The sequence below is a fragment of the Peromyscus eremicus genome, chromosome 4, assembly GCF_949786415.1.
Source record: "Peromyscus eremicus chromosome 4, PerEre_H2_v1, whole genome shotgun sequence".
Classification (NCBI taxonomy): domain Eukaryota; kingdom Metazoa; phylum Chordata; class Mammalia; order Rodentia; family Cricetidae; genus Peromyscus; species Peromyscus eremicus.
The window spans coordinates 37,785,085-37,812,543 of record NC_081419.1 but is presented as its reverse complement, the minus strand read 5'-3'; the positions used below and the strand labels follow the sequence as shown (position 1 = coordinate 37,812,543).

General features: G+C 40.6%; 1 protein-coding gene across 14 annotated transcripts in view; it reads right to left on the bottom strand.

Annotated features, from left to right (window-relative positions):
* Pkp4 (plakophilin 4) overlaps positions 1–27,459 on the bottom strand; it is a 225,997-nt gene that overhangs the window by 88,931 nt on the left and 109,607 nt on the right. For all 14 annotated transcript variants that reach the window (XR_009378791.1, XM_059260491.1, XM_059260493.1 and 11 more), the window contains one exon: positions 7,172–7,284. Coding sequence is in view for 12 of the 14 variants with exons in the window: in XM_059260491.1 (XP_059116474.1) it covers positions 7,172–7,284 (113 nt within the window). In the remaining 2 variants the exon portion in view is untranslated. The remainder of the gene's footprint in view (positions 1–7,171; positions 7,285–27,459) is intronic.

Here is a 27,459-nt window from a genome sequence, read left to right as displayed (position 1 = left end):
TCTGAGTGGCAAAATTATGGATTTTTCTCCTTATTTTTTCCTTGCACTTTACGAATTGTCTAAGGTGATCATTATTTGACTCCAGTCAATAAAAAATACAGAATGAGAATATGGTCTCTGTTTCCCAATTCCCTCCACCCCTTTCCATGCTCTTGGGAACAAAGGAGGGCAGGTTCCAGGGTGAGTAGATAGGCACAGAGTCCAGGTGGCAGTTTCTACTGTTACCTTAGCCAGTTAAACCTAATCTTAGCTTATGTGGGCACAATCCTCCACTGATGTCATTGTAGGGAGAAGTTGACTAAATCCTATGTTTGTCGAAATCTGGAAGTGAAGTTTTACAGGACACATTTCTGCTAGCAGGCAGGGGTTATAAGATTCTCTGCATGGATAAGGGCTGTAGGGATGGCCGATCCATGTGGATGTCAACTAAAGTGAGAAATCCACGGGAGTCTGTTTAAGGAGTACTAGGGAATTCATTAAGGTATGAATTGAGGAAATACATTCATGAATACAGAACTGAGTAAACAGCTGAAGTCATCCTCTGTTCTGACTGGGAGAAAATCCACCCGGCAGTCCGCTCACACCAGGAAGCAGGAACCAGGGAGAAGGGGCCTCGTGATCCCTCCCTTTCCTTTTAAGAGGTCACGTATGAGGGCAAGAAGCAGCGCCTCCTTTGGGCCATATAGCCCAAGGTCATGGGCGGAAATGTAGTGGTATTTGCTAATAAATTTCCTAATAAATTCCCTAATACTCCTTATGCAGACACCTGTGGATTTCTTGCTTTTCCTGGTGCCCAATGTGGGGCATTGATAGTTTTAAAAAATAAAGTCTTTAAAGAGACAGTAAGAATAATATGAAAGTTAAGCCACGTAAGGATGGAAATTACACAAATAATCTGGACACTACATATTATTATATTGTTTTTGGGATTTTTAACTGCAGAAAAACATTTGATTGTAGGAGCTATTAAGTTAAACCAATATGCATATTTTAAAGGTATCTTGACTTCAAAATTTATGTCTAAGGATATGTTGCTTTGGAAAAGAGGTTCTGCTTTTGTTTCCACAGAAGATGAGAACCTGTGGATTCCTTCCAGGTTAATATGGCTTGATCAACCAAGACCCCATGAAAGGTCTCTGATGACAGCCATGGCCTAGATGATCCAACATCCAAAACATCTTCAAAGCAACTGGATGAGAGGATATAGCCCCACAGACTACTACAACCAAGATTTAACTATAATTCTTAATTTTTCTCAGGATCCCCACAAGATTGCCAGCGCCCCCAATTAGCAGGAAGTAGTATGGGAAGCTATTCCCAAATTCTGAAAATATTGTTTATGAATGTTTATTTTTATTTAAAGCAGGTTGATTATAAATTCAATCTCTTTCTAAAGAAGAAAAGGGGATATAGATATGATAGGATGAAAGGGTAGATTACTGAATCTACTTTTAAAGAGTAACAACTTGTTTGAAATGTTTTACATTGCTATGGATTTTAGTTTATTGATACAAACTTAAAGTTAATTTTGCTATACTGTATATGTATTTCTACTCTTGTTTAAGGTATTATGTTTATGCAACTCACTTAAAATAGTAATGTATAATTAAATACAGATTAATAGTCATCTATGATAATCAAACTTATAGTCACGTTAGTTAAGTTTTCTAGGTATCTATATATATAAATATATATATAGATATATTTCATTAAGTAGGTAATATTCAAACACTTCAAAGACCTACAGAATAATGGTATTTAAAACGTTTTAAGAACTTAGACTTTTCTGGACATTGAGACATGTCTGCTTCTGGCAGCACCAATCTACTTCAGAGAAGATAATGGGCATCAAAGAAATTCCATATGGAGTTTGCTTTCATTATGACAAAAGTTAGCCATTTGGGTAAGAAACTGCTCTTGCCTGGGCTACTTGACAGTATGTTGTATAAACTGGACATGTAGGACCCATAGGAAGGTGATTACTGAACTTTGCAAGGCAAGATGATCCTTCGGGTTCTTGCTTCACAGAAGAAACTGCCAAAAACAGACTAGATATTGTAACCGTAATTCTTGCTTGATAACTGTTTTATTATATATAATTTTACTATGTTAAAGTTAAAAACCTTTCTTTTTGATTAGACAGAAAAGGGGATATGGGACGTCTTTCTGTATGCTGTGGGATGTCTTTCTGTATGCTGTGAATATGTGTGGCTCCTGTTGGGTAATAAAGCTGTTTTGGCCTATGGCAAGAAAGCTTACAGCCAGGCGGGAAATCCAAGCAGAGATACAGAGAGAAGGGCAGAGTTGAGAGAGACACTAGCCGCCACAAAAGGAGCAACAAGATGCCAGCAGACCTGTAACACCTCGGCCATGTGGCAACACATATATTAATAAGAATAAGAACGGGTTAATTTAAGATGAAAGAGCTAGCTATCAAGAAGCTAAAGCCATAGGCCATACAGTTTATAATTAATATAAGCCTCTGAGTAATTATTTTATAAATGGCTGTGGAACCATGGGGCCAGTGAGACTGAGAAACTTCTGGTTACACATTTCTCTGTGTGACTCCTGTGTGCTGTGAGGCTTTCTTATGGCATAACGTGCTGTGCATAGTGTAGTGTTTCCTGGAAGCCATTTCTGTAACTAATGTACATATAACACACCTGTTCAGTGAACTGCAACACAGGACACCTCACATCTCAGCATCCCTCATCATCCATGACTCTCAAAACCTATGCAGACAGAAATAGTCATGGTAGGCTGCCTGCTTAGTGGACCTGAAAGCAATTCATCTATCTACATGTGCTAAGTATCACCCTGAGCCAAGCTAGATGTCAGAATTGGCTCCCAGGGGAATTACTTTTAGCAAAGGTGCCATTTCATCTATCTATATTCCATTTAGCAATGAGAAATGGCCTTATGAGCTTGTTTGTGAAATTTGTTGGCAGAGACCAGAGGGTCAAACAATGTTTTCCTGATGTGACCACAAAGGAGAAACCACTGAAGTCTTGGTACCCAGGATGGGAGGATCCTCCTGAGCAGCCTGGTTCATTACCCTCTTACACACTAACATTGTGACATTAATTAGAGATGTCTGTTTCCATCGTGTGCACACTTACATTAGGGCCACTTCTGTCTCCAGCATGGCTGCTAGGATGCTCATGGAAAACTGGCTCTCAGCTCCAGCACTGCATAATATGCTACATATACATTTTTTGCTTGTTGTTCTATTTTAATCTTGGCTCCATCTTAATCTTTCTAAATTTTACTTCCCCTTTCCCCTAATCCTCACATTTTGTTTTTAGTTTTTGTATTTTCAGATGCATTTGGATGAGATGAAATATTAACTAAACCAGCTACAGTGTACTCAGATTAAGTACCTTCACCCACTTTCAGGGCTTTTCAAGGCTGTAGTGATGATGTTTATTCTCATACGTCATCTTGGCATACAGACACCATCAAGTCCACATCAGGAGGCTTATAAGTGTATCAATACTGCTAATTTATATATGTTAGAATGCCAGAAAATAAAACAGATGGAAAATCATCAAATTAGCTCCCACTGCCTTGTTTAGAACACTTCTTCTGGGGTGATTAATGGAAAATCTGAGCAATTTCACATGCGACTGTTCTAAAATTCTCAATGGGGCACACAGGAGATGAGGCTCAAGTGAGGGACTGAGCTGTCACTGTTAGAACAGTGTCCCTCGGTAGACCTCATTGTGCCACCTCCTGTCTATTCACAGAGTGAGGACAGAAATGGCAAAAACTCTGGGCAACTGAAAAGTCAATAAAATACACTCTTTATTTGATTTTTATTTATTTATTTTATTGCTTCATCTTTAGAAGACAAAACGTTAAACAGTTTTACAGATTACCTTATCTTTACTGGGAAATAAAAATCTTAAGGAAGATAACTGGTTATAAAATGCCCATTTTCCTGATTAAATTCATTTCACACAAAAATGGGGAAAAAGTCCCAAAGGAAAGCTTCCTGGTTCTGAGCAGGGATTCTACTACAATGTCCTTTGGGCAAACCAGGAGGCTGACAGCAAAGGGGATCTGAGTCACAGAGCCAATTTCCGTTAGTATCTTTACACTATGGTTCCAAAGTGGACAGGAAGGGGACAGATGACATGCAGGGGTAGAGTGTCTCTCACATGACAACACAACACCACCATTCTCTTTTCTAATGTCCTTTGAATGGCTCCAGACTGGCATGCAGAGATACTGGCCTTAGAGCTGAGTACCTGCCTCCCGCATTTGTGGGTCCTGTGGAAAGCACCCTTAAGTTGTGAGGAAGGCAAACACCAAGGACACCAGGAGAAAAACTTGCAAAGCATCCTCTGATGAACTCCAAAGCTGCTGCTCCTCAGGAAGGTCCATTATGCATTTAATGAGCATCTGGGTGGGAAATGGGCTGCTAAGCCACTAGTGTGCAATGGCTGGGCCTCACCACTTCACAATGAGTTACACAGGCACAGAGAAACAGCCATGAGTTCGTTGGAGGGAAATGACTTGCGCTGAGGAACTTGGGAAAGGCTGTGGAAAGGGCTGAGTATTTAGCTGGGGCATCAGGAACACAAGAGGGTCTGACCTGAGATGAGACTTGAGTAAGTTCATGGAATGAAGAACCTTGTCCTAGTTGTAACTCTAAAGATCGTGTCACACATTTGGTTGGCTGCCTAGGTCCTTCTCATTCTGTTCTGCATTCACCATTACAGCACTCTATGGATGTCCAAATAAGGCTCCCCACAACCAAGGGCCAGCATTACCTGTATGACTGAATGAACCCCAGTGATGTGCTGGCTTTGACAGTAGGCAGTGAGAAGCAAGCATGAAACACACACAAAATAGAAAATAAAAACAACTGACAGTACTATTACTCTTACCCACAATGTTTTTTATAGATTTTAAATAAAATCTATTTGATTATATCGTTCAATTATATAGCCTTCATTAATTAATGTTTTAAAAATTAAAGTTTACTAGCCATGCATTTAACAAATACACTCTCACTCAACAGATGTTAACATTTGGTCATGTTTGATCCAGATGGTTCTGTTAAATACAATTTTACAGATTTGGCCAAAGTTTAGTTCTTGGTAACTTCTTCCTTCCTTCCTTCCTTTGAAAAGGTATTGCTATCTTAAGTTGGGGTTGTTCCAAAACACTGTTTATGATCTTTTATCACATGAGTTCATAATGAACAATTTCAAGTGTTAATAATTGGCACAGGAAAAGGCTTTCTGAACAGAACACCAATAGCACAGACACTAAGAACAACAATTAATAAATGGGACCTCATGTACCTGAAAGGCTTCTGCCCAGCAAAGGATATGTTATTTGGACAAAGTGGCAGCCTACAGAATGGGAAAATTTTTACCAGCTCAAAGCTTAGTGTTTCTTTTATTTTCTCTAGATATCAAGTTTTATTATTGATATGGAAATTACTTTTGGAAGTTTAACAGGATAAATCTGATTTTTTTTTTTTTTGAGTCAGTTATTTCCAGGGCAAAGCATCCTGCCCACCCCTTCACATCCTAGATTAATGTTCTTAATAATATAAAATTCTATTTTTCTATTCATCTGGCCCATCCTTTTTGAAAAAACATATAGCATCATATTGCTGAATCTGAAGAATTTCCTTTTTAATACTAAAACTATTGATACCTTTAAAAAACTACTGAGTAGAATTACAGATAATTTTTGCTTTTATAATGTCTACTTCTTTGGTAAATTATTTCATTAGTTACCAAAGGGCATAATCTATAATATTTTAATATATAGTATGATATAATATATGCTATTATAATATATATGCCATAATATATCATAATATTATGTAATACTATAATATAGTAATAGTATATAATATAATAATATATAATAGCATATATATTATACTATTTATACTATTACACCTTGCTTATGTATACATTTTCTTAGTATAAAAGACTACCTAGGCTAACAAGATGGCTCAGTGGTACCTGTCACCAGCTTGAATTTGACCCCTGGGACATACATGGAAGAGAGAACCAATTCCTGCAAGCTGTTTTGCCCTCCACATATGCACCATGACATGAGCACTCACATGTATACACACTCACATACACAAAATAAATAAGCAAGTTGTAAAAAGGGGGGAAAAAGAAAAACCTTCCCAGATACTTAAAAAAAATATGATCACCTACTTTTCCACTATTGACTTTATTCAAATGCTTTACGTCTTAAACGCACCAGCATGCACATGTGTCAAGGCTGAGGCTGAAACATTCAGGTAATGAAGTCTAAGAGTTTAAACATCATACCAACCATTGACTAGAAAAGAGAAGCTACAGACAGCACCTCACTCAGCATAAGACGTTGTCTCCACTGAGCTACAGAAGGAACTGAGGAGAATAATTCAGCAGCTAGAGATAACTGATGTGATTTGGGGTTGTAGAGCACAGGTCACATACCCCAAGCTTAAAAATGCAAACGTTAAAAATAATGTATGCTTCTAGTGATACGTAACTTTTAAGAAACAGATCTACTGATCAGCAATGATTAACACGTGGAGTATGTTAGTAATTTACACAGTAGTGATCTTTTCAAGGAGTAGAAGAGGCCATTTAAATAAAAAAAATTGTGGCTAAATGTTGTTTTCAATTAAATGCTTAGTTTGTAATTACTATATTCGACCTTAAAAATACGATCCTTTGGTACTTACCATATTTGAACACTCTGGATATCTCAGTGTAATTGTTGTATATATCAGTTTCACAGATTTTAGAAAAACTGAAAGTAAACTGAAGGCATTTCTAAAGGCCAACTAGACCGTACCACTTAGAAATATTTGTTAGTTTAAAAAGTCTATGCCATGTTGTCCAGTTACCAGCACACTCTTTACCAAACAGCTAGCCACTAACTGTGACGTGTCCATGCAAGACATCGGTGTCTGAAGGCTGTAGACCTCTTTGGCTGCATATCATATACTTCAGCACAGGACTGAAGGGCAAATCAATACCGTCAGCAGCTTCTCACAAGCAAAATAAATAGACATTTTTGGTGTCAGGTTCAGAATGGAAGTTAACAGGCACAGCATTCTAACGGATCGGTCGCTGCAGCCCTGCTAATGTACTGAGACATGTTATTTGGATGCATAAAGATAGAGCCACTGGCCCTGTACCTGGTGCTGGCGATGCTTGGCGATTCTGCTCCAAGCCTACATCTTTCTAGCTGACTGGCAACAATCTGCCTTTCCACTTCCAGTTCTCGGGTGAGTCGTTGAAACTGAAGCTCCTGTGATTCAAGGAGATAAAAGGCATATATAAGACGACCAGGTCTGCTGCTTAGAAAAATAAGAATTCATGTTTGTCACAGGAAACACAGGAACATACCCATCACATAAAGCTACAGTGAGGCATGTGCAGTTCGGGTCCTGAAGGGTATAAATAATTACCTGTGGATATGTGGGTGTCTGAGTTGAGAAAACTTGATAACTTATCAAGAGTATCAGCTCCTGTTTGAAACTGAAAACATGTGGATACTTATGTGCCCTTTGCTTTCAATTCTAGTTGAGGTTTTAACCAGAACTTTCGCAGAGTGCTACATTAAACTACGTGTGTGCAGACACCTTATCTGATGTTTATAAGTGAACATACCAACCATCCGGGAGCTCCTCCTCCTCCTCCTCCTCCTCAATGCTAATTTTTATATCTTCGCTGCTGTACTGCATGTCAGGACCACACTAAAACCACAAATCTCCATGATGGGAATCACAGTATCATGTTCGATACAGGTCACTGCACCATGGAAATAAATGAACCCCCGGTGATTGTCTGGCTGTATTTATTCCATAATATAACCAAAAAGTTTGCTCTATTTACAATGTATTTATGTTGCTGCACTGCAGAAGGACACACACACAAATATGCTGTACTGTGGACTCTGAACTTGTACTGAGAAGTGGAAAAGATATCTAGAGAAATATTCTTTATGCTATCTCAGAAAAGCAAACCAATTTGATTATTAAGTGGTTATACTTTATTTGTGTCTCTGTTAGCTTGACTGGACTTGATAAACAGAGAGCACATCATGCTATCAAACACTAAAAGATCAAATCAGATACATTACTTACTAAAACTGTTTAAGTTAGAATTAACATCTGCAAAAATACACCAAGGTCTCGTGCACCATAATTTCTTCCTACAAGTCTACCCAACTGTAAGTAGTTTAATTTGACTATAACTGCTGCTCAAAATAGCGGGCATGTGAACACTAAAGGAATCGTTAGGACTATGTTAATATCTGTTTGTCATAAAAGTTACTTAAGCCTGTTAATTCTCTGCAGGGACTACTTGACAGCACTAGCTCTGTAAACTCCATGGACTAGTCTTAGAACAGACATATGTTTTTTGTTTTGTTTTTTTTTTTTTTTTTTGGTTTTTCGAGACAGGGTTTCTCTGTGTAGCTTTGCGCCTTTCCTGGGACTCACTTGGTAGCCCTTAAACAGAACCCCCACAGTTCAGGAACCAACCCCAAGTATCAACAGATGGGCCTGAGAAAAGTAACAGTTTCTGGGCAGACAAGGAAGCAGTCTTAGAACAGTTTCAGAGCAGCGACCCTCAACTGCTCGTCACTTTCTGACACTGAGATGCTTTCCAGGGAACTCAGTGGTGCGGGCTCACTGGATAAGGCCCGGACCAACAGCAGCTGGTGACCAGTGCTGCACAGTGACTACGATGGGGGAGTCGGGCAGTGAAGACCGGAGGGGTACACACTCTGCTGTCCTGTACTCGGCTATGGTAACCTTAGGAAGCAGCATCGTGCTCATCTCACAATGCTTCAGGGTGTGTGTGTGTGTGTGTGTGTGTGTGTGTGTGTGTGTGTGTGTGTTCTATTCTTTTATATATTTTACTCAGCTGTTCATTAGATACACCTCTCTCCACGACACTGGCTATTTGTATCAAGTTAGTCCAGGAAAGGATCACTCCCAGATCCCCAAGTCTCTGTATCATTGCTTTTGTACCCTGCTTTCAATGACAAATAGAATTGGGGGCTGACATGCTTTTCCACTTAGGGCCATCCAAGTTACCACAATGGAGCAAGACTTCAAAGAAGAACACAGCCATGAGAAAAAAGTTCCTTTGACAGAAAAAATTCAATCATGGTGGATCTTTGAATCGCCTTTGTGGAATCTTCTACAACCTCTGAAACCACCTTTCAAGGGACTGTAGAGAAAATTTCTACTGGAGTTAGGGACAAGACATAGTTCCTTATAATTCCTTCCTCATAGCCAGAGGCAAGTGACTTTGCCCTGGCCTAAGACATACTCAGGCCAGACAGTGACGCACATGCTCACCTGTGACTGGCTCCAGGAAACAGGAGTCTCCTCTTCTCCCTGACCTCTGCCTACTTGCAGTACTTCCTGAACCAGGTCTCAAGGTCAAGTTCCTCACACAGAAACTACCTCCACACAAGCTGTGTGTCTAGGCCTGGGGGCTGCATCAGCACTTTAGCTGACCACGTTTGTAAACTGTTCTGGAAGCTGGGCCTCAAGCTTTGCTCTCCCGTCTTCACCCTAAGTGGGAAAAGTCTCTAATAAACACTAGTTGAACTCCTTTTCTGTTTCTTCAGGAGCACTGGTCTGTGTGTCACTAGGAACACCTCAGAAACATCCACAGGCATGGAGTGCTTGGGAGGCCTTGGTACCTGTGCTAGAACTTCCTGTTGTCAATATATAAGCTGAGCAATTACTTCAACATCCTAACGAATAGAGCAAAGTCTATATTATATCTCTACCAATCCCAGAGTCCACACAACTGAACATCACTCACTAATTTATCAAAACCACCCTACTTATGGGTCCTCACTTCTCATTAGCAGGACATCATCAGAGTGCTGAAGGCAGACTACGCAGAAGCTGGACAGCACGGATCTGCAACTGTTACCGAATAACTGGACATTTTCAGATAAAATACATGTTCGTTTTACCTAATGATAAGTATTACTTCTACAGAATGCAAGTCAAGCACCATATGTAACTGGCACCCAGATGGACGAGCGGGTTATAAGTATTTGATAATTGATAATTCTGTCCCTATTGTCTTCTTTGACTGACTGATGAGGAAGGTAGCATTATGGAGTCTTACATAAACACATCCAACGATTTCTAAAATAACACTCATTAAGATAATTAGGCAGAGATATCACTTGTATATTTTATCCTCTAAACAAAAAATTGTGACTGGTCCTCAATCAGTATTCAGAATGGAGCGGGGGTAAAGAAATGAAGATGAAACCGACTTGTAGACCTAGCACGTGACTATCCTCAGAGTCCAGCAAATAAAGCCACAACCTCATAGAGAAAATAAAGGTATCAATATGCTCTAAATGATAATCTGAGCATGCATTACGAGGCTCTGCATCTTAACCTCACGGCAGCCATAAATACACTGATAAAGACCGAGGGAGCATGGGCAATTGAAATTACGCTGCATTTCATGATGATGGTGGACAGGCCTGCCCAGTTCAAGAAGGGTTCACTGCCCTAGCTTGCTTAGGAGCTACCAAGACACCAAGAACCCCCTTGCTCACAGGCACACCCTCTGGCCAGGCGGCTGCTGACTAAAGAGGCCCTGGAAAGGCTGGGCCCAGAGAGGCTTCCTTCTGGGAGTGGCTGTGGCCTTGTCAGTCTGCACTGAGGTTCACAGGCTTCCTGCCATTCCAGCTGCTCATTCCCTCTGTACAGGCACTAACCTATGATAAATCTCTGCACAGAAAACACTCCACGGGCCCCACCTTGGCTGGTCTCATGTTGGTTCCTTTTTCACAGTGATAGAAGTTTCTTTTCACTCAGTTTCTGGATATTGTGAGGTACACAGGAATACTTCAGGTACATAAGAAAAGTACAGATAATAAAGCAATCAACTTCTGTGGAAGTGAGTAACAGGTCAGTTATAACAAGCCTCACTGTTCTGCTGTTACCTGCTTCAGGTGCCTTAAGAGGTAAAATGGTATCTCATGTTAAAGTACAATGATAGCCCCGGGTTTCCTTCCCTTGGATCCCACGCTCTCTCTTCACCCCTCTGTAGAAGGAATCAGTACCTTGGAGCTGATGTATATTATTCTCATGAATATTTATGTTATTGCTTCTACATATTTATATTTACATAAATAGCATATGGTACAGTTCCATTGCAGATCGCTTTTAATGTAGTAAGATTCTGAGTTATCAGTATCAGTATGGGTAGCTCTTGCTCATTAATTTTCCCTGTTCAATAATACCCCATTTTATGATAACATCACACTTATTTATGTTCACATCATGATGGACCCATGAGTTGTTTCTGATTGCTTATGCAATTATAAACATTCTGTAAAACAAACATTCTTGATTAAACCTTGTGCATACGAGCCAGACTTCTCTAGAGCAGATACAGAAGGGTTATTTCTACATTTAAAGGTATACACATCATCAATTTTATTTCCTGATGACTACTAGATTATCTCCCAAAGTAGCTGCACTTCCACCTCAGCTGGCAGTATAGGTGAGTCCCAATCCCCCCCCTCACTGCATTGGATTTGGTCTCCTCCCTCCCTTTTCGGAGTCTACCTGGCTTATGCTTTAATATATATTTCCTCAAAAACCAACATTTACCTCCTGCGTGTACTGACCATTTAGTTTTTAAATTTCACAAGTATCAAACTCTCAGGGGGAACATTTCTCTTTACTGCTATCACGCAGTCCTGCCTGTCTTCTATGGGAAACAGGCCTCCCATCACCCTGTGGTAAAGCTGGAGTTCTGCAGGGCTCTAGCCCTGGACCAGGACTCTTCACTCTGAGCAGCCCTCACAGGCAGGGAGCAGACAGCAACAAGCTCATGGCTTCTGGTGTCAGTCCATCATGGAGGGGAGGAGCAAGGCAGGAGAACAGCCAGAAACCAGAGAAGAGGGACAGAGAGGGGCCAGGGATGAGCCACCCCAAGGATACCAATGACCTATTTCCTGCTGTTAGGTTCTACCTCAGGCTTCCAGAACCTCCCCAAACAGCAACCCCCAGCAGGGGCACGGAGCCCTCAGTGCAAGGACACACAGGGACATCTCATATTCAAGCCATAGCACCCACCTCTCTGGAGGCCACCTGCAGGGAGCATGTCAGTTTTACTGCTCAGCTGAGGACGCATCATCCCTGCTTCAGTTTCTGTGGTCCATCCTTCCTTCCTAGTTCAGCTCAACAATGCAGTGGAAAGGCTTTATTCAGTTATTTGCTTCATTCAGATGAGAAACTGATTCACATGTCGGGGCAACAGTATAGTCAAGGTTTTTCCCTTTATTTTTCTGAGCCGTAGCCACGAAGAATTCCTTAGTATTAAATCATCAGTGCCTTGTTTAGGTTTTAGTTCACACACTGGGTCTGTCCCAAAGAAAATATTTTCTATTTCTGAGATTTCTAGTTTTTTACCCCCTTTTAAATGTATCCATCTGTTCTTGTAAGTTCATGTCGCCTGAAATCTCTCTCTCCTCCTGTTCACCTTCCTCTTTAGGTTTACACCTTTGCCTAAACTCCCAGATTTGAGTTCTCTCTCTTCCTCCTCAAAATGATTTCTGTGTTTCTCTGAAGCGGCAACACCAGGAATTCTGTGCATCTATGTACGAGGCTGGCACGCCTTGCTCTGGCTTCCAGAAGCATCCAGCAGTAGATGCCTCCACTCCCACCTCCCTTGATGAGCAGAAATAGCTGCACTAAGTTCTCAGCTTCAGAGGCTGGGGTTGGTCCTAAAATCAGGGCATACTTCACCTCCTGGGGGTGCGTGCTCCCTCACCCTCATTGAATCCTCTCTGATGGCTATAGTGCCGCAGCTCCTGACCCTTTCCAACTGTGCCCTGTGGAAGCCTCATTCTGCTTTACAAACCTGCTTTACAAGCTGTTCATCTTTTACCCAGAATATTCCCCACCTCTGGGTTACTAAGAATACTCACCAGGCTTTCACTGCAATGTAGTTCTTTCCTAAAAATACTTCTTTCTCCTACAACTCTTTCTGGTACAGACTATGCACTCCTCCACAGCCGACACTGAGGTGCCTTCCAGAAGGGAGGGTGTTGGTTCTCTTGGCTCCTTACAGGCTCTACTTATTAGCATAAAGTGTTCATAGTATTCCTCATCACCAGCGTATTATATAATGGTCCAGTCGTCAGACCTGGAAACCATCCCCCTCTTACACTCTCTTCTTTTCCCTACTGCTACAGGCTGTGATTCGCCACGTGCATCAAGGCTCCCTGGGCTTGGAGGCAGAAGCCATTCGGCCTCTTCTGCCACCTGCACCACTGCCGTGTACTTACTCCTAGCTGTCTGCTTCATTTCCACAGGAGACGCTCTAACGGTTACTATGATGGTGGTGACGAGGAAGAAAGAGCAGCAGGCCCTTCTGTTCAGCCGATGAAGTCTCCACAATTCTGGTTTCATATTTACAGGCACTGCCAGCTCTCTTCCAGGCTGAGTGGAGAGAGCGGCCCCTCCTGTCCAACGCTTCCCTCTCCAGGCCTCCTGGCCACCTCTAAGACCTTGCTCATCTCTCTCTGTCTGTTCTTTAATATTTCTTTTCATATAATACTGAGGTTGGTCTTATCTGAAGACATAGCACTGTGTCGGCAGGCTTCCTCAATCTGTTTCCTTCTCTTGTGACCTAATGATGCTTTACACTGTCTCCTTTTAACAATACAATACCATCCAAGACACCAAAGTCATTATCACCCTGGGTCCTAATTAGGCTTTTAAGATTCAAGGCACTAGGCAAGCTATGCCCCATTCTGATGACATCATATGAAGACACCCCCATTTTTCTGATATTCAAAAGGTGAGTGAATTAAAGTCATAATCTATCATTGTAGGAACAGATAAGAGTTTTTAAATTTATCTTACGATATTGTTCACCAGCAGGCAGAAGACCCCTGGCAGAATCTCAAGTACTGCCATCAAAACGCACTAAAAAATTCCGTAAAATCTAAGTATTCTTTTTTCTAATCTAAGTGGCACTAAAACCAAAGCATCCATATTTACAAAGGATCCTTGGATTTCTCAGCCTCAAGATCTCAGCTAGTACCATAGAGGTAATCCAGTGTCCAAGTCGCCCATCCCAGTTTAATGTCCATGTAGGAGTCCCTCGATCAATGCATAATTAATTACAGAAGTAAGGAGGAACATAAGATCCATTCCCCTTATACTAACTAGCTCCTTCTGAATAAAAAAAAGCTTGAAAAACTCACACTGTCTTTTTCAAATGAAAACCATCAGTGTTCCCCAGGATATTAATAGATATTCCCCCTGGGAATGAGGGGTAGGCACCTACATAAAACTGTTCATGGTTTTCTATACTTGTAACTTAAGGCTCTTCCTTATTTGTTCCACACTCCTGAAACATGACACTCCTGTGAACGCCCACCATCCTCTCTTCATCCCACAGTACAGTCTTGGCCATGGCAGCTGTTCAATTCACTAATTCAAGAGTGAATTGAACATTTCATTCATCATTTTATGTAGCATGCAAAATTGATTGCAAATTTTCTGAACTTTATCTATTTGTAAATATTTTATATAAAGGCTTGGATAATATCTTATAAACGGCCCTTTTTGAGGTCCTTAAAGCATTTGAAATACATCTCCTTTCAAATGCAGCGAGACATTTGCACAAAAAGATCTGTGTATAAAACTATGTTCAGCTTTTAACTGATGTCACAGAGAGACGCAGACAGAGCTGGGGCCAGACCTTTCTTGCCCAACATTTCATCGACTCTTATCAAGTTAGCTGTGAAGTCTCACAGATAGTTTTGTGAACTTAATATAGAGTGCATAGTTTCAGAGGCGCTGTTCATTGTCCCCGCTTCTGCCCACTGCAATTACCTTTCTTTAACCATCCAATTCCCTCATCTCTCAGGCCAGCGCTACATCCTTTGCAAACCAGTTTTGAACACTGGTTTAACAGCCTAGGGGTACTGTCAGGTGCTGAACTAGCAATGCCTTCTTACTCTCACGTGACTCCCCTCCTAAAAAGGCACGTATGTGCTATGTAAGAAGTGCATGTACATACAAAAGAGTCAGTAATTCTACTCAAGTCTTTCACTCCTTCAGGTCTGCCCAGCATGGCCAACAGTCTTGATATTTATAGAGTCCTGTTGTTAAAAACACACCGAGACAACATGACATGAGGATAGTGAGGACTTGGAGCCAGTGTGACCTGACACATGATAGATAATATTATCTTCCAGTACAGTAGTGATTTGGTAGAACTGACGTCCAAACCATGTTGTTCTTTTCTTTCAAATGCAGTATCTTTATTATTTAACTATTTCTTTGGATTTTCATATTGAGTAACTATGAACAACAGTAACTTCACCTGACTTCCTACTACACATGTATTTTAAAACTATTAAGATGCCTGATGTACCAGGTGTGGTGGCATACACCTTTAATTCTGGCACTTGGGATGCAGAGGCAGGATTACCTCTATGAATTTGAGGCCAGCCTGGACAACACAGTGAGTTCCAGGTCAGCCAGAGTTACATGGTGAGACCCTGTCTCCAAAAACAAACACACATACAAACAAAAAAAGATACATGATAAATATCCTCTAATGTAAGACGGTTATCTGGGAGTGAACTGACTGTATGGTCCAGGGTAATAATGCACATAGATCATCATTTGCTGAAATGGAAAACTACAAAGAATAAATGCTCAATCTTCCATTTTCTCTATGGAGAGTATTTACTGTATACACAGCCAGAAATATAAAAATGGTAAGAGAAAATAGTCTAAATATAACCTTCCTGTATGAAATGTAACAAATAGCACCACAAAGTACAAGGCTAGTTTAAAAAAAATTGGTTAGCAATGAAAAATTAATAGGAAAGAAGAGTACCATCTATCCCGGGTGTGCATGCGAGAGTTGCTTCTGTGGGCGTTCCTTCTGCTTTAACTGAGTGTGAACATGGCAGTTCTGCTCTAGCCTTTGAAAACCTTTGTAGAGGCTCGTTAGCAGGCTCAAGTGATCAAAACGGTGTTTTTTGTTTGTTTGTTTGTTTTGTCTTCTTAATCTTGTCAATGTTTCATTTTATGCATGTAACTTCATTAGGAGTATCATTCATTTCTGAACTTTTAGAACTTACCTTGGCTTCTTCAGAAATGTGATTAAGAAAAATCAATGATGTACCCATAGCTATAAAGCCACAATTACCCTTCAAGGACCATTAGAGCGACAGGAGAGTCGGGCCATATCTAGTGATGGCTTAAGTCCAGATGCCCATTTCAGCCTTAATATCCCTCTGCCTTTTTTCCAAACGTGTGCTTTCTCCTCTGATACTCACTCTTTGTTGCTGTTAGCTACACAAAAAAGCCATTTTAACTCGATTTTGCATGCCCTTACAGAACATCTACATGTTCCCTATTTATCTGATAAAGTAGTTGAGCAGAGGTTAAGGCATATACGTTGCTGTAATCCTGCTTAGTTACGTGTGCAGCCACATCACATGTCAAGGTCAGAGGACAATTTCTGAGAGTTGGTTCTCTACTTGCACCTTGTTGAGATTTTTCTTGCTATTTCTGGCATGCTGCATACTTCAGACTAGCTGGCTTAGCAAGCTTCTGGCTGATGTTCCTGTCTCCACTTCCCTCCTCACCGCAGGAGTACTGGGATTACAAACACATGGTACCTCACGTGGATTTGTATACATCAGTTCCAGGGACTGAACTAACAGCATCAGCCCAGCCATCTCTCTGACCCTCATTTTTCTGAAGTTCTGAAAAAACACAAGCTAGCTTTGAGTGGAGCAGCTGTGGGGCACAAGAAGCGTGATAAGCAACTAGCTGAAGGTTACAGGGTTATGATGTGAGGAGGTGGAGCGGGAACTCTACATTCTTGCTTTCTGTTATAGAAAGCTGAACATTTGAGCAAGAAGCTCATTCTATGCTCTGTAAGGTTATATTTAGAACAGTAATTAACTTTATTACTTCCAAACCTTCTCCACAAATCAAATAAAGTCCTAGAACTTAATAAGAAGCAAAGCGCCAGATGCCAAGTATACACGGGAACTTCCTAATGACAAGGTGCAATTGCACAGTGAGAAAAGACTAGTGACATAATGGGAGCACAAGCTATTGGAGTACCTTGGTACACACACACACACACACACACACACACACACACACACACACAAGAAAAGAGCATGACAAGTGTACACAAGAAAAAAAAATAACCATACAAAGACGACTTAGAGCATTTTTACAACCTTCTTAAGAAAAGAAACCTCAAAAGGGTAAGGTAAGGGAAACAGCTGTACACCTAGGCGAGCATACGAGAGTCAGATAAAGACTGGAGATGCAGGTTAGCGGGGGAGCACGTGGCCAGCACTGCAGCTGTGGGACTTGGGGGCTCCGCCGCATCCAGTACCACCAAAGAAGTTCAAGGAAGAGAGACAGAGATGGAGGGAGAGATGGAGGCAGTAAGAAGAGAAGACAATGTTGCACGATTCCTAATTGGTCTTAGCCAGATATCAGGGTGAAAGCTGAAAGATCAGAGAAGGAGAGCAAGCCACAGCCACCACCTCTTAGCTCATCAACTCCTCAGCCTGAAAGAGAGCGAGTTCCTGTCTCCTCCTGTCTCATAGTCCTTTCTCTGCCCAGCCATATCACTTCCTGTCTCCACCTTCCTAGTGCTGGGAATAAAGGTGTGTGCCACCACTGCTTGGCCCTGTTTCTCTCTTAGGCTGGCTTAATGTCATGTAGTCCAGTATGGCCTTGAACTCACAGAAATCCAGATGGATCTCTGCTTCTGCCTCCTGAGTGCTAGGATTAAAGGTGTGTGCCATGACTGCCTGACCTCTACCGCTAACTCTGTGGCTAGCTCTGTCCTCTGGTCCTCAGGCAAGCTTGAGTTCCTAAATTACAAACACTATATCACCACAGGACAAGGGGAGCAGGTACAGCAGGTAGGTAACCTAAAATAAAATGTGGACACTAACTAAAATATGGGCAAAACTGCTTGAATTCATTAGTAAGGGGAAATAAAATAACAACGTGATACCATTTTTCATGACACTGGCAAACATTTTAAAGTGTGGTGCCATCCAGGCCTGGAGTGGAGCCAGGGAGCTGGGCACCTGCACAAGCTGTTAGTCAGGGAAGTTTGCTATAAATCTTTGGGAAATCAATCTGATAGTAACTATTAAGACAAAAAAATGCACATTTCTTGTGACCCTGCAATTGCACTTCTCAGTGTCGAGCCTGTGGAAGAAGGAAAACACATGGCATCATCTCCAGCATCACTGGCAATGATGTCCACGCACACCCACGTAGCAGCATTTTAATTACAGCACCTCACACGGCAGCACACTATGTCATCATTAAACAGAATGAGTTTATTAGTTATTTCTGACCTCCGAAGGACCGTTACAGGTGATTTTGTTGTTTTTTTAAAGCCGAATGAAGAGCTGACTAAAACACAACAAATAAAGAACCCCGAGTCTGATTAAGTTTGTTTGAGCATGGAGGCAACTGGTAGAGGGGCCACACAGATCAGGAGGGCAGGACTGCGAATGGGCAGAAGGCAATCTTCAGATTTTCATATGACTGTATTTGTTTCACACTACAGATAGCATTTGGCTCTTTTATAATAAAATCTTTTTCATAAGAATAAAAATAACAGTCAGGTGATGGTGGCGCATGTCTTTAATTCCAGCACTTGGGAGGCAGAGGCAGAGGCAGGCAGATCTCTGTGAGTTCCAGGTCAGCCTGGTCTACAGAGGGAGTTCCACAACAGCCAGGACTACCCAGAGAAACTCTGTCTTGGAAATAAAATAAAATAAAAGTAACAAAGTGAACAAGCTAAAGAAATAGTGTTATTTGCATCTACCAGAACAAACCTTATTTAAGAGGTACATCCTAATTCCAGGAAAACAGTATTCTAATAGAAAGAACAAGTGTTATTTTCACTTTTTCAAAGGCCAATGGGGATTCCCGTAACACTCTAATAGCATGTTTTCACAGCTAACAACACTTGCTATCAGAACATGTTCGAATGGTAAGGTCACAGAGAGAAGTACTGCAGGCAGATGTGACTGGGTGGGAACCTCAATGAGTCAACTCCACACCACCTAGAAATACACTGCCCCCCCATCAGCGCATCAGTTTTGTTGAGGCTCTTCTATAGGTCACCACACAATCATGGAGAACTGGAAGTAACCTACTAGCCATCAACAGAGACTGGCAAAACACTGATTATGTTAAAACTAGGGAACTTTAAAAAAGTTATACACATGCTTGAATATGAAAACATTTTCTTCATGTACATGTAAGAAACTTAGTTTGGGGGAATGTTTTAATATTTGAAAAAAGGAACTGGTTATTTGTATAGTGATTTTTACATTCTTAGCTCTTTTTTCAAAAGACAGGATCCAAGATGGTGGATGACAAGCAGGTGTAGTCTGTTAGAGTCTCCAGGGAATAAACCAGGGAACTCTGGGAAATATTGATCAGGGCAGGTAACTGACATGTGAAAACCTCTAGTCTAGTAGCTAAATAAAATAGTTAACTTTCAAAAACAAAACAAGAAAGAACCAGAGTCCATCCTACAGGGATCGGCAAGGTCAGGGGAATTCCTTTTTCCCAGTAAGTGAATGACTGAGGCTAAACTTCAAATGGAGAGCCTCTAAAAACTGTCACTGAATTTACAGCAGCAGGGCGGTGGTGGTGCATGCCTTTAATCTAAGCACTTGGGAGGCAGAGGCAGGCAGATCTCTGTGAGTTCGAGGCCAACCTGGGCTACAGAGTGAGTTTGGACAGGCTCCAAAACTACACAGAGAAACACTGTCTCGAAAAACAAAAACCAAAAAACAAAAAAAAAAAAACAAACAAAAAAACCAAAAAAAACAAAACAAAAACCAAAAACCAAGCAAACAAACAAAAGCAGTAATAAATAAATAAATGAATAAAGAAATTAATGGAGGGAGGGAGGGGATAGGGAAGAAGGAAGAGAGCTCAAAGTTGTCATACTGAGGGAAAAAACTTTGGCAGTGGAGTGGAACATTTTAAAAGAAAAACTCCTGGTTGAGCCATTTGGTGGTGTCAGATCTTCTGTGATCCACCTCTAGTTTACTTGACGAAGGACCAACCAGAGATTGAACAGCACTGAAATCCCAACTCCTGAGAGACGGCTGGAAGGTGGGCTAGCATCTATGACCTGAGGGAACACCTCCTGATGGGAGTGGCATCTGTGACTTGAGCATGCCCAGTACAGCTCAGGGGTACAGCAGGCATAAATGAGACTGAGGGGGAACACCGAGAAATCTGTGAAGCTACAACCAGCAATAAGAGAGCACATTCAGACTCTGTGTCTCCATCAAGAACACACTGACATGAGTATCAGTGTAGCAGGCCAGCTCTGTACATAGTCTCCATGTATCCTTGCACTCCTGTGCTCTCTGTCTCCCTCCCACACCCACTCTTCTTCTTCATTGCTCTTGGAGAGGTGTGCACAAGGAACACAGCCCAGCCTCGCCTGCTGGGTTTGCGTGTCTCAGCCTCCTTTTGGTCACGGGCTGCATTCTTTTCCTCACTTTTTCCACTCCACCTCAGCTAGAACTGTCTCATCTTGTCCTGTGGTCTCTCGTTTCCACTGTTTATTTACTTTTTCTTTCTCACCTTTCTATATTTTCTTTCTGACCTTTCCCACTACTAATCAGTCTCACCTCCATGTTTTTTCTTTCTCTCATACAGAAACTAATTTCTTAGGAAATACTATACTATCATGTTCCATACTTCGTAAAGTGGTTAGGTTTAAGGGGTGATTACTATTACTGTATATTTATATGGGCCTAATCTCTGACAGTTACTGGTTGGAGGCATTATTCTAAATTCATGGGACTAATAGGGAATGAGCCCAGCACCATGAACATTAGTTTAGCAGAGAGAAACAATGATTCAACTCCACTATAACCTAGTTCTTATTGAATACTGCACCATTCTCAATGAAAGAATGAGGGTGATTAAAAAATATTAAACTTAAACATGCATGTACAACTCAAAAACGTAAGAAACACAGAAACACACACACACACACACACACACACACACACACACACACACACACACACAAAGACTCCTCCAAAATTTACTAATTCCACAGTAAAGACCTCTAATAAGAATGAATTAGGCCAGGCAGGGATGGCACACACCTTTAATCCCAGCACTCAGGAGGAAAAGGCAGGCAGATCTCTGTGAATTTGAGGCCAGCCTGGTCTATAGAGTGAGTTCCAGGACAGCCAGGACTACATAGAGAAATCCTGTCTTAAAAAAAAAAAAAGAAAAAAAAGAATGAATTAGATGAACTTCCAGACAAGGAATCTGAAAAAACAAGCACATTGATAGGAACAAAGAAAGACACAAACAAACTCATGAATGTAGTCCCAAGAGAAGAGCTGGATGAAACAGTGAGTATACTATAGTAATGTGGAAGTCATTAAGGAAATGGAAAGGACAGAGTTCCACAGAAACACTCCTCAACAGAATGGATCACAAGGAGGACTGAGTACAAAGGCTTGAAGATGCAGTAGAGAAACTAGAACATTCAGACATGGCAAAGAGAAAAATTAAGAAGTTGAAGAAGAACACTTGGGATCCTTGGGACACTATGAATACACCAAATTCATAAATCATGGGCAAAGGAGAATTCCACACTAAAGCATAGAAAACAGTTTCAATAGAACCAGAGCAGAAAATGTCCAAGTCTAGGGAAGCAGACACCCATCTAGCTTCAGGAGGCGTTTAGAACACCTAACAGACATGCCCAGAAGAACTTTCTGAATCATACTGTAGTCAAAACACTGGATATACAGAACAAAGAAAGTATATTGAAATCTGCAAGACAGAAATGCCAAATAACACGTAGAACCTGGCCCTTAAGAAAAACTGCACAGTTCTCAACAGTTCAGTTTGTTCATGGGTCTGTTGAGTGGGTGTGTGTAGAGTGAATGTAGGTGTGTGTACGTGTAAGTATATGTCAATCCAGTGGACAGAGGTCAGAAGATGGTGTCAGATAGCCTGTAGCTAGAGTTACAGGCAGCTGGGAACTGTCTGATGTGGGGGAGGGGGAACCGAATTCAAGTCCTCTGATAACTGGAATACTACAAACAGGCCCAGATGAAAAAATAGGAGTAATTTAAAACACACACACACACACACACACACACACACACACACACACACACACACCCCTAAACCTCCACATACGCATCCCAACTCAAAAACACAAGAAACATAAAACATCAAATTGAAGTCTCTGCTTAAGAACAGCAAGTGCTCTTAACCACTGAGCCATCTCTCTAGCTCCTTCACAGTACTTTTAAAGCCAAGAGTTCCAGAGTTTCAAACTCTGAGGGACAAATGTCACACAAGACTACTCATCCAGCAAAACTAAATCGGAAGTGTAAGAGAAAGAAAAACTTTCCATGATAAAAATAAACTAAAGTGTCAGCCGGCGGTGGTGCACGCCTTTAATCCCAGCACTCTGGAGGCAGAGGCAGGCGGATCTCTGTGAGTTTAAGGCCAGCCTGGTCTACAGAGCGAGTTCCAGGGCAAACTTCAAAGCTACAGAGAAACCCTGTCTCAAATAAACAAAACAAAACAAAGCAAAAAACCTAAAGAAATTCACAACCACTAAACCAGCTTTGCCCAGGAGGTCACCCAAAGGAATCCTATGAATGGAAGAGATAGAAAAATATACCTGTGAGGCTACAGGAAACAAACCACACCCAGAAGCCAGTGAAGAATAGGAAAATACTGACTGACCTCCTCTCCCACCTCAAGATCTCCCAACCAAACCAAACCAAACCAAACCAAACCAAACCAAACCAAACCAAACTAACCAACAAAAAAAAAAAAAATCAACAAAATGATAGGAAGCAACACAATTTTCAATAATAACTCTGAATAGTAATCAAAAGATACCAGCTAGCAGATTGGATAAAGAAACAGGATCAGTTTGCTGACTCTAAGAAATGCATTTCAATGTCAATGACAGAGGCTATCTTATAGTGAGAAGGTAGAAAAAAGATACTCCAAACAAATGGATCTAAGAAAGAAATGGGCATCGCTGTTCTAATGTCAGTTAAACAGGCTCTAAACCAAAATTAGACGTGGCAAAGGTGTAGTATAATGTTATCTGACCACAGTGAGATAAAACAAGACATCAACAGTAAGAGAAATTATGGAAAAACACACAAACTCATGGAGACTGACCAACACTACTGAATGATAAAAAGAACAGCAAAGAAATCAAGATGGAAAAAAATTAAATTCTAGCATCAAATGAAAAAGAAAGCACAACGTATCAAAACCTACACGATATAATGAAGTCAGCTCTAAGAGGGAAGTTTATAGTTAAAAATGTGCATATTAGAAAAATCAGAAAAATCTCTAATATGTAACAATGACCTGAAGGCCTTGGAAAAAACAAAGCAAACTCTCATCCTACACAAACATCAACTTCAAATGGATCAAAGATATTAATGCAAGTCTTGAAACTGAAATTGCTTGAGTAAAAAGTAGGAAAAATATTTAAAGGCATAGGAAAAGACTTAAGATTGAGTTTATTTTTTAATAATGCATACACACACATATATATGTATATATATTTATCAGTATATGGGTATGTGCCCATGAGTACAGGTACTCATAGAGACCAGAGTCTTCAAACCCTCTGGAGGTTGAGTTATAGCTGTGAGACACCTGATGTGGATGCTGGGAACTGAACTTGGGTCCTCTTCAAGAAGAGTATGTATTCTTAACCACTGTGCCATATGCACCATCTCTTCAACCCCCAAGAACGTAAGGACTCTAATTGTTCAGAGAATTATGCCAACAACTGACAAGAAAGAAGGGTCTTTTGAAGTAATTTAAGTTTCTTTCCTGCAAAGAAAACAGTTAATCAAGTTAAGAGATAATCTACAGGAGAAACGCTGCCAGCTATAAACCAGATAGAAGAGTAACACCTAGACTGTGTAAGAATTTAAAAATCTGCGGAAGAATTCAAACAACCCAATCATTAAATTCTCAAAAGATGGAATGGAAATGATCAGTAAATATGTGAAAAGACGTTCAACCTTAGTAGACATCAGAGAAATGCAAACTAACAATGCGTCCAAGATTCCATCTCATCCCAATCGGAATTATAGTCATTAAGAAAACAAGTACCAAATGCTCGTGAGAACTGAAGAGAAGGAAACATTATACCCTCTGTTGGGATGTGAATTAGTTCAGCCACTAGGGAAATCAGTTTGGGGGTTCATAAACAAACAACAAACAAACACCCTAAAGCAGATCTACCATATGGCCCAGCTATACCTCTCCTGGGTGTTGACCCAAAGGACATCAAGCTGACACACCACAAAGGTCATTGCAGATCAGGATTTACTGCAGCACCATTCATGGTAGCTAAGTGATGGAACCAAGACCAGAATCCAAGAACAGAATAATGGATAATGAAAATGTAGGATGGAAGTAAAACGGGATATTTTTTTTCATCCATAGAGAACAGAGTCCTGTCATTTGCAGGAAAATAGGCCCAACTGGAAATATCATAGTAAGCAAATTAAGTCAGCCTCAAGGAGACAAAACCACATTTTCCCTCATATAATTCCTAGGTTTATATTGGTACATTAAATCATGTACTCATGAAACTGTCTAGGGGAGAACAGAGGACTGGTAAGGAGTGTGAGAAAGAGGAGAGTAGGGGAGAAAGGGGTATATGCTCAGTGTACAATATATACTTATATGAGAATGTCTTTATATAACACAGTACGATGTATGATGAATAATATATACAACAAAAATTAGGTTTATAAATAAAATAAAGTCACTTGCATCATAAAACCACAAGTGATCCCAATTTTTACTACTTGCTTAATTTTTTTTTTTACTTGCTTATATTTTGGCTTCTAAAAGAGTTTCTTAAGAATCAAGTTTCACAAAGGGCATGAAATATACAACAGTGATAAATACTTTACCTAGAAGTATATGCTGGAACAATGGACTAATTTAATAATAGATCCCACTTTATATATTTCTCTTGGTGCTCCATTAGATAATTTAATAAAGATAGTCTTTATAAAGATGCTGTTTGGCTCACTGTTTAATTGTAATTAATTTTATTTCACAAACTGGTAATAAGAATGAAATTGTTGTAACCCTCACCATTTACCATCTCTTGAACTTCATCTTCTCAAACTGAAAGTACACTTTCATTAGAAAGGAAGTCCATTCTCCCTACACCTTGCTTACAGGGAACCACCATTTTGCCTTTTATACAAAATTGAATCTCATATAAGTGAAGTAATATTTCATGTAAGTGAAGTAGTATTTGCAAGAGGCTGGAGGGATGGCTCATCAGTTAAGAGTACTGGCTGCTCTTCTAGAGGACTGGGGTTTGATTCCCAGCATCCACATGGCTGCTAAGGACTGTTCTTAATGCCAGTTCGAGGGGATCTGACACCCTCTTCTGGCTTCCACATTAATGCACACATGTGATGCACAGACATACGTGCAGGCAAAACACCCATCCACATAAAATAAAAACAAATCTCTTTTTAAAAAGGCACTTACCTTTTGTGACTGGCTTATTTTACTTAGCACAAAATCCTCAAGGTTGATTTTGTTCAATTAATATTTTCTCATATATGGGGGGAAAGGAGAAGGAAATAATACAAAAGAAGGGTCAGGGCGTAAAATAAGTGAGGAAATTTAAAAAAGTTATAAGGAATTATACTATTAACTACCTAAAAATATCAGTAATATACATTAGACAGTGTAAAATATACATGCAGAGTTTAAATGGTATGTTTACATCTGGGCTAACAATGTTCTCCCCAACAGCCATAGACACCAGGTATGAGAAGCTTGCTTTTGGGTTGCTGGTCAGGGTTATACATGCATCATCCAAAACAGTATAGACTACTGCTATTGCCCTTGGTTTTGTCCCTCACCCTGCCCCTGCCCCGAGGTGGAGGGTAAGTCTCTTTGTTGAAGATACCATGCTCTTCGGACACAGGATCCAGAGGTCACTGAGCTGGAAGTGGCCTAAAACCCTCCTCCCCAAGGACTAATTTTCATGGTACCAGAAGGTGCCATAAAAGCTTCCAAAGGAGGGAAGCAACCAGCAATCCTAGCTAGTCATGACACCTATGAGCCACATTAATAGCCAGCATGGCAAGACAACACTGAAGGTACAAAAGTGGCATTCATACTTTGGTCCTGACCAACAGTTCTCTAACTGGACGTAAGATTTGCTCAACAAGGAAGAAATCGTGACTGGTATTAGAAATGTAGCCAACTACTCAGGGCCACAGAAGTCATGGATCTTGGAGGAGAACCTACAATCACAACTTCGCTAAACCATTACAATCCCTAACTACATTCTAAATATTTATACATGGATAGGTATAGTCCTCACCCCCTCTCTTTGCAATAGATAGAGATCATTAAAGAAAACCACAATCCATCAAAATACAGAGCTGTGGAGCCATATTATAGATACATCTACAATACAACTCTCCCACCTAACTATGAGAGATCAGTGTGGAAGAGGAGGCAGAAAGAATCTAAGAGCCAGAGGAACAGGGAGTTTGCTCCAAGAATGCATCTACTAGAAATGGCAGAAGCAACAGTCATAAAATCCCACCAACATGGCTGCCTAAACATGAGGCGAACTAGGACAGTCAACAAGAGACGTGCCAATGTGGACAGAGAAAATTTCTGCAATCCTACTCAAAGACCTACGGGCAGCCAAAGAATGCTGAGAAGGGGAGAAACAGCCTTCTCTAGGGAAGAGCGTACCAACTAGTTATCCAGTACCAAATGGTCAGCCCTGAACATGTATGTACAAATAACACTATACAGACTGACCAGGATGTAGTCACATATTTAGTAATATATATCTACACCTACATACATCTATGTATGTAACAATAACTAAAGAAAAAAACAGGTCATGAATTTGAACAGAGCAAGAGGGAGGGAGTACAAGAGTGGCCTTGGAGGAAGGAAAGGGAATGAGGAAATGATGTAATTATACTATAATCTCAAAAAAATTATCTTAAAAATACCTACCACATTTTATCCATTCATTTATCAATGAGTACTTGCATTGTTCCTACATATTTTTAAAAACCTAAATTCAATACAAAATTTAAGTCAAAACTACAGTGAAATGTGTTTTCAGATGCCATTTCTGTTTCTTTCTCTCCCAGACTACTGTTTATATCAAACCACTATTAACTTTCAGACATTTTAGTGGCGAAAGGTCTTACCCACCAGGAGTAAGCCAGTGACATGGCTTTCATCTAGCCATTTACTGTTTGCAGCTAAGGGCCTTTATGAGCCAGCAGTACAGTGAGCAGCGAAGGGGAGGCAGAAAAAGCCACAGGAGAGCACAG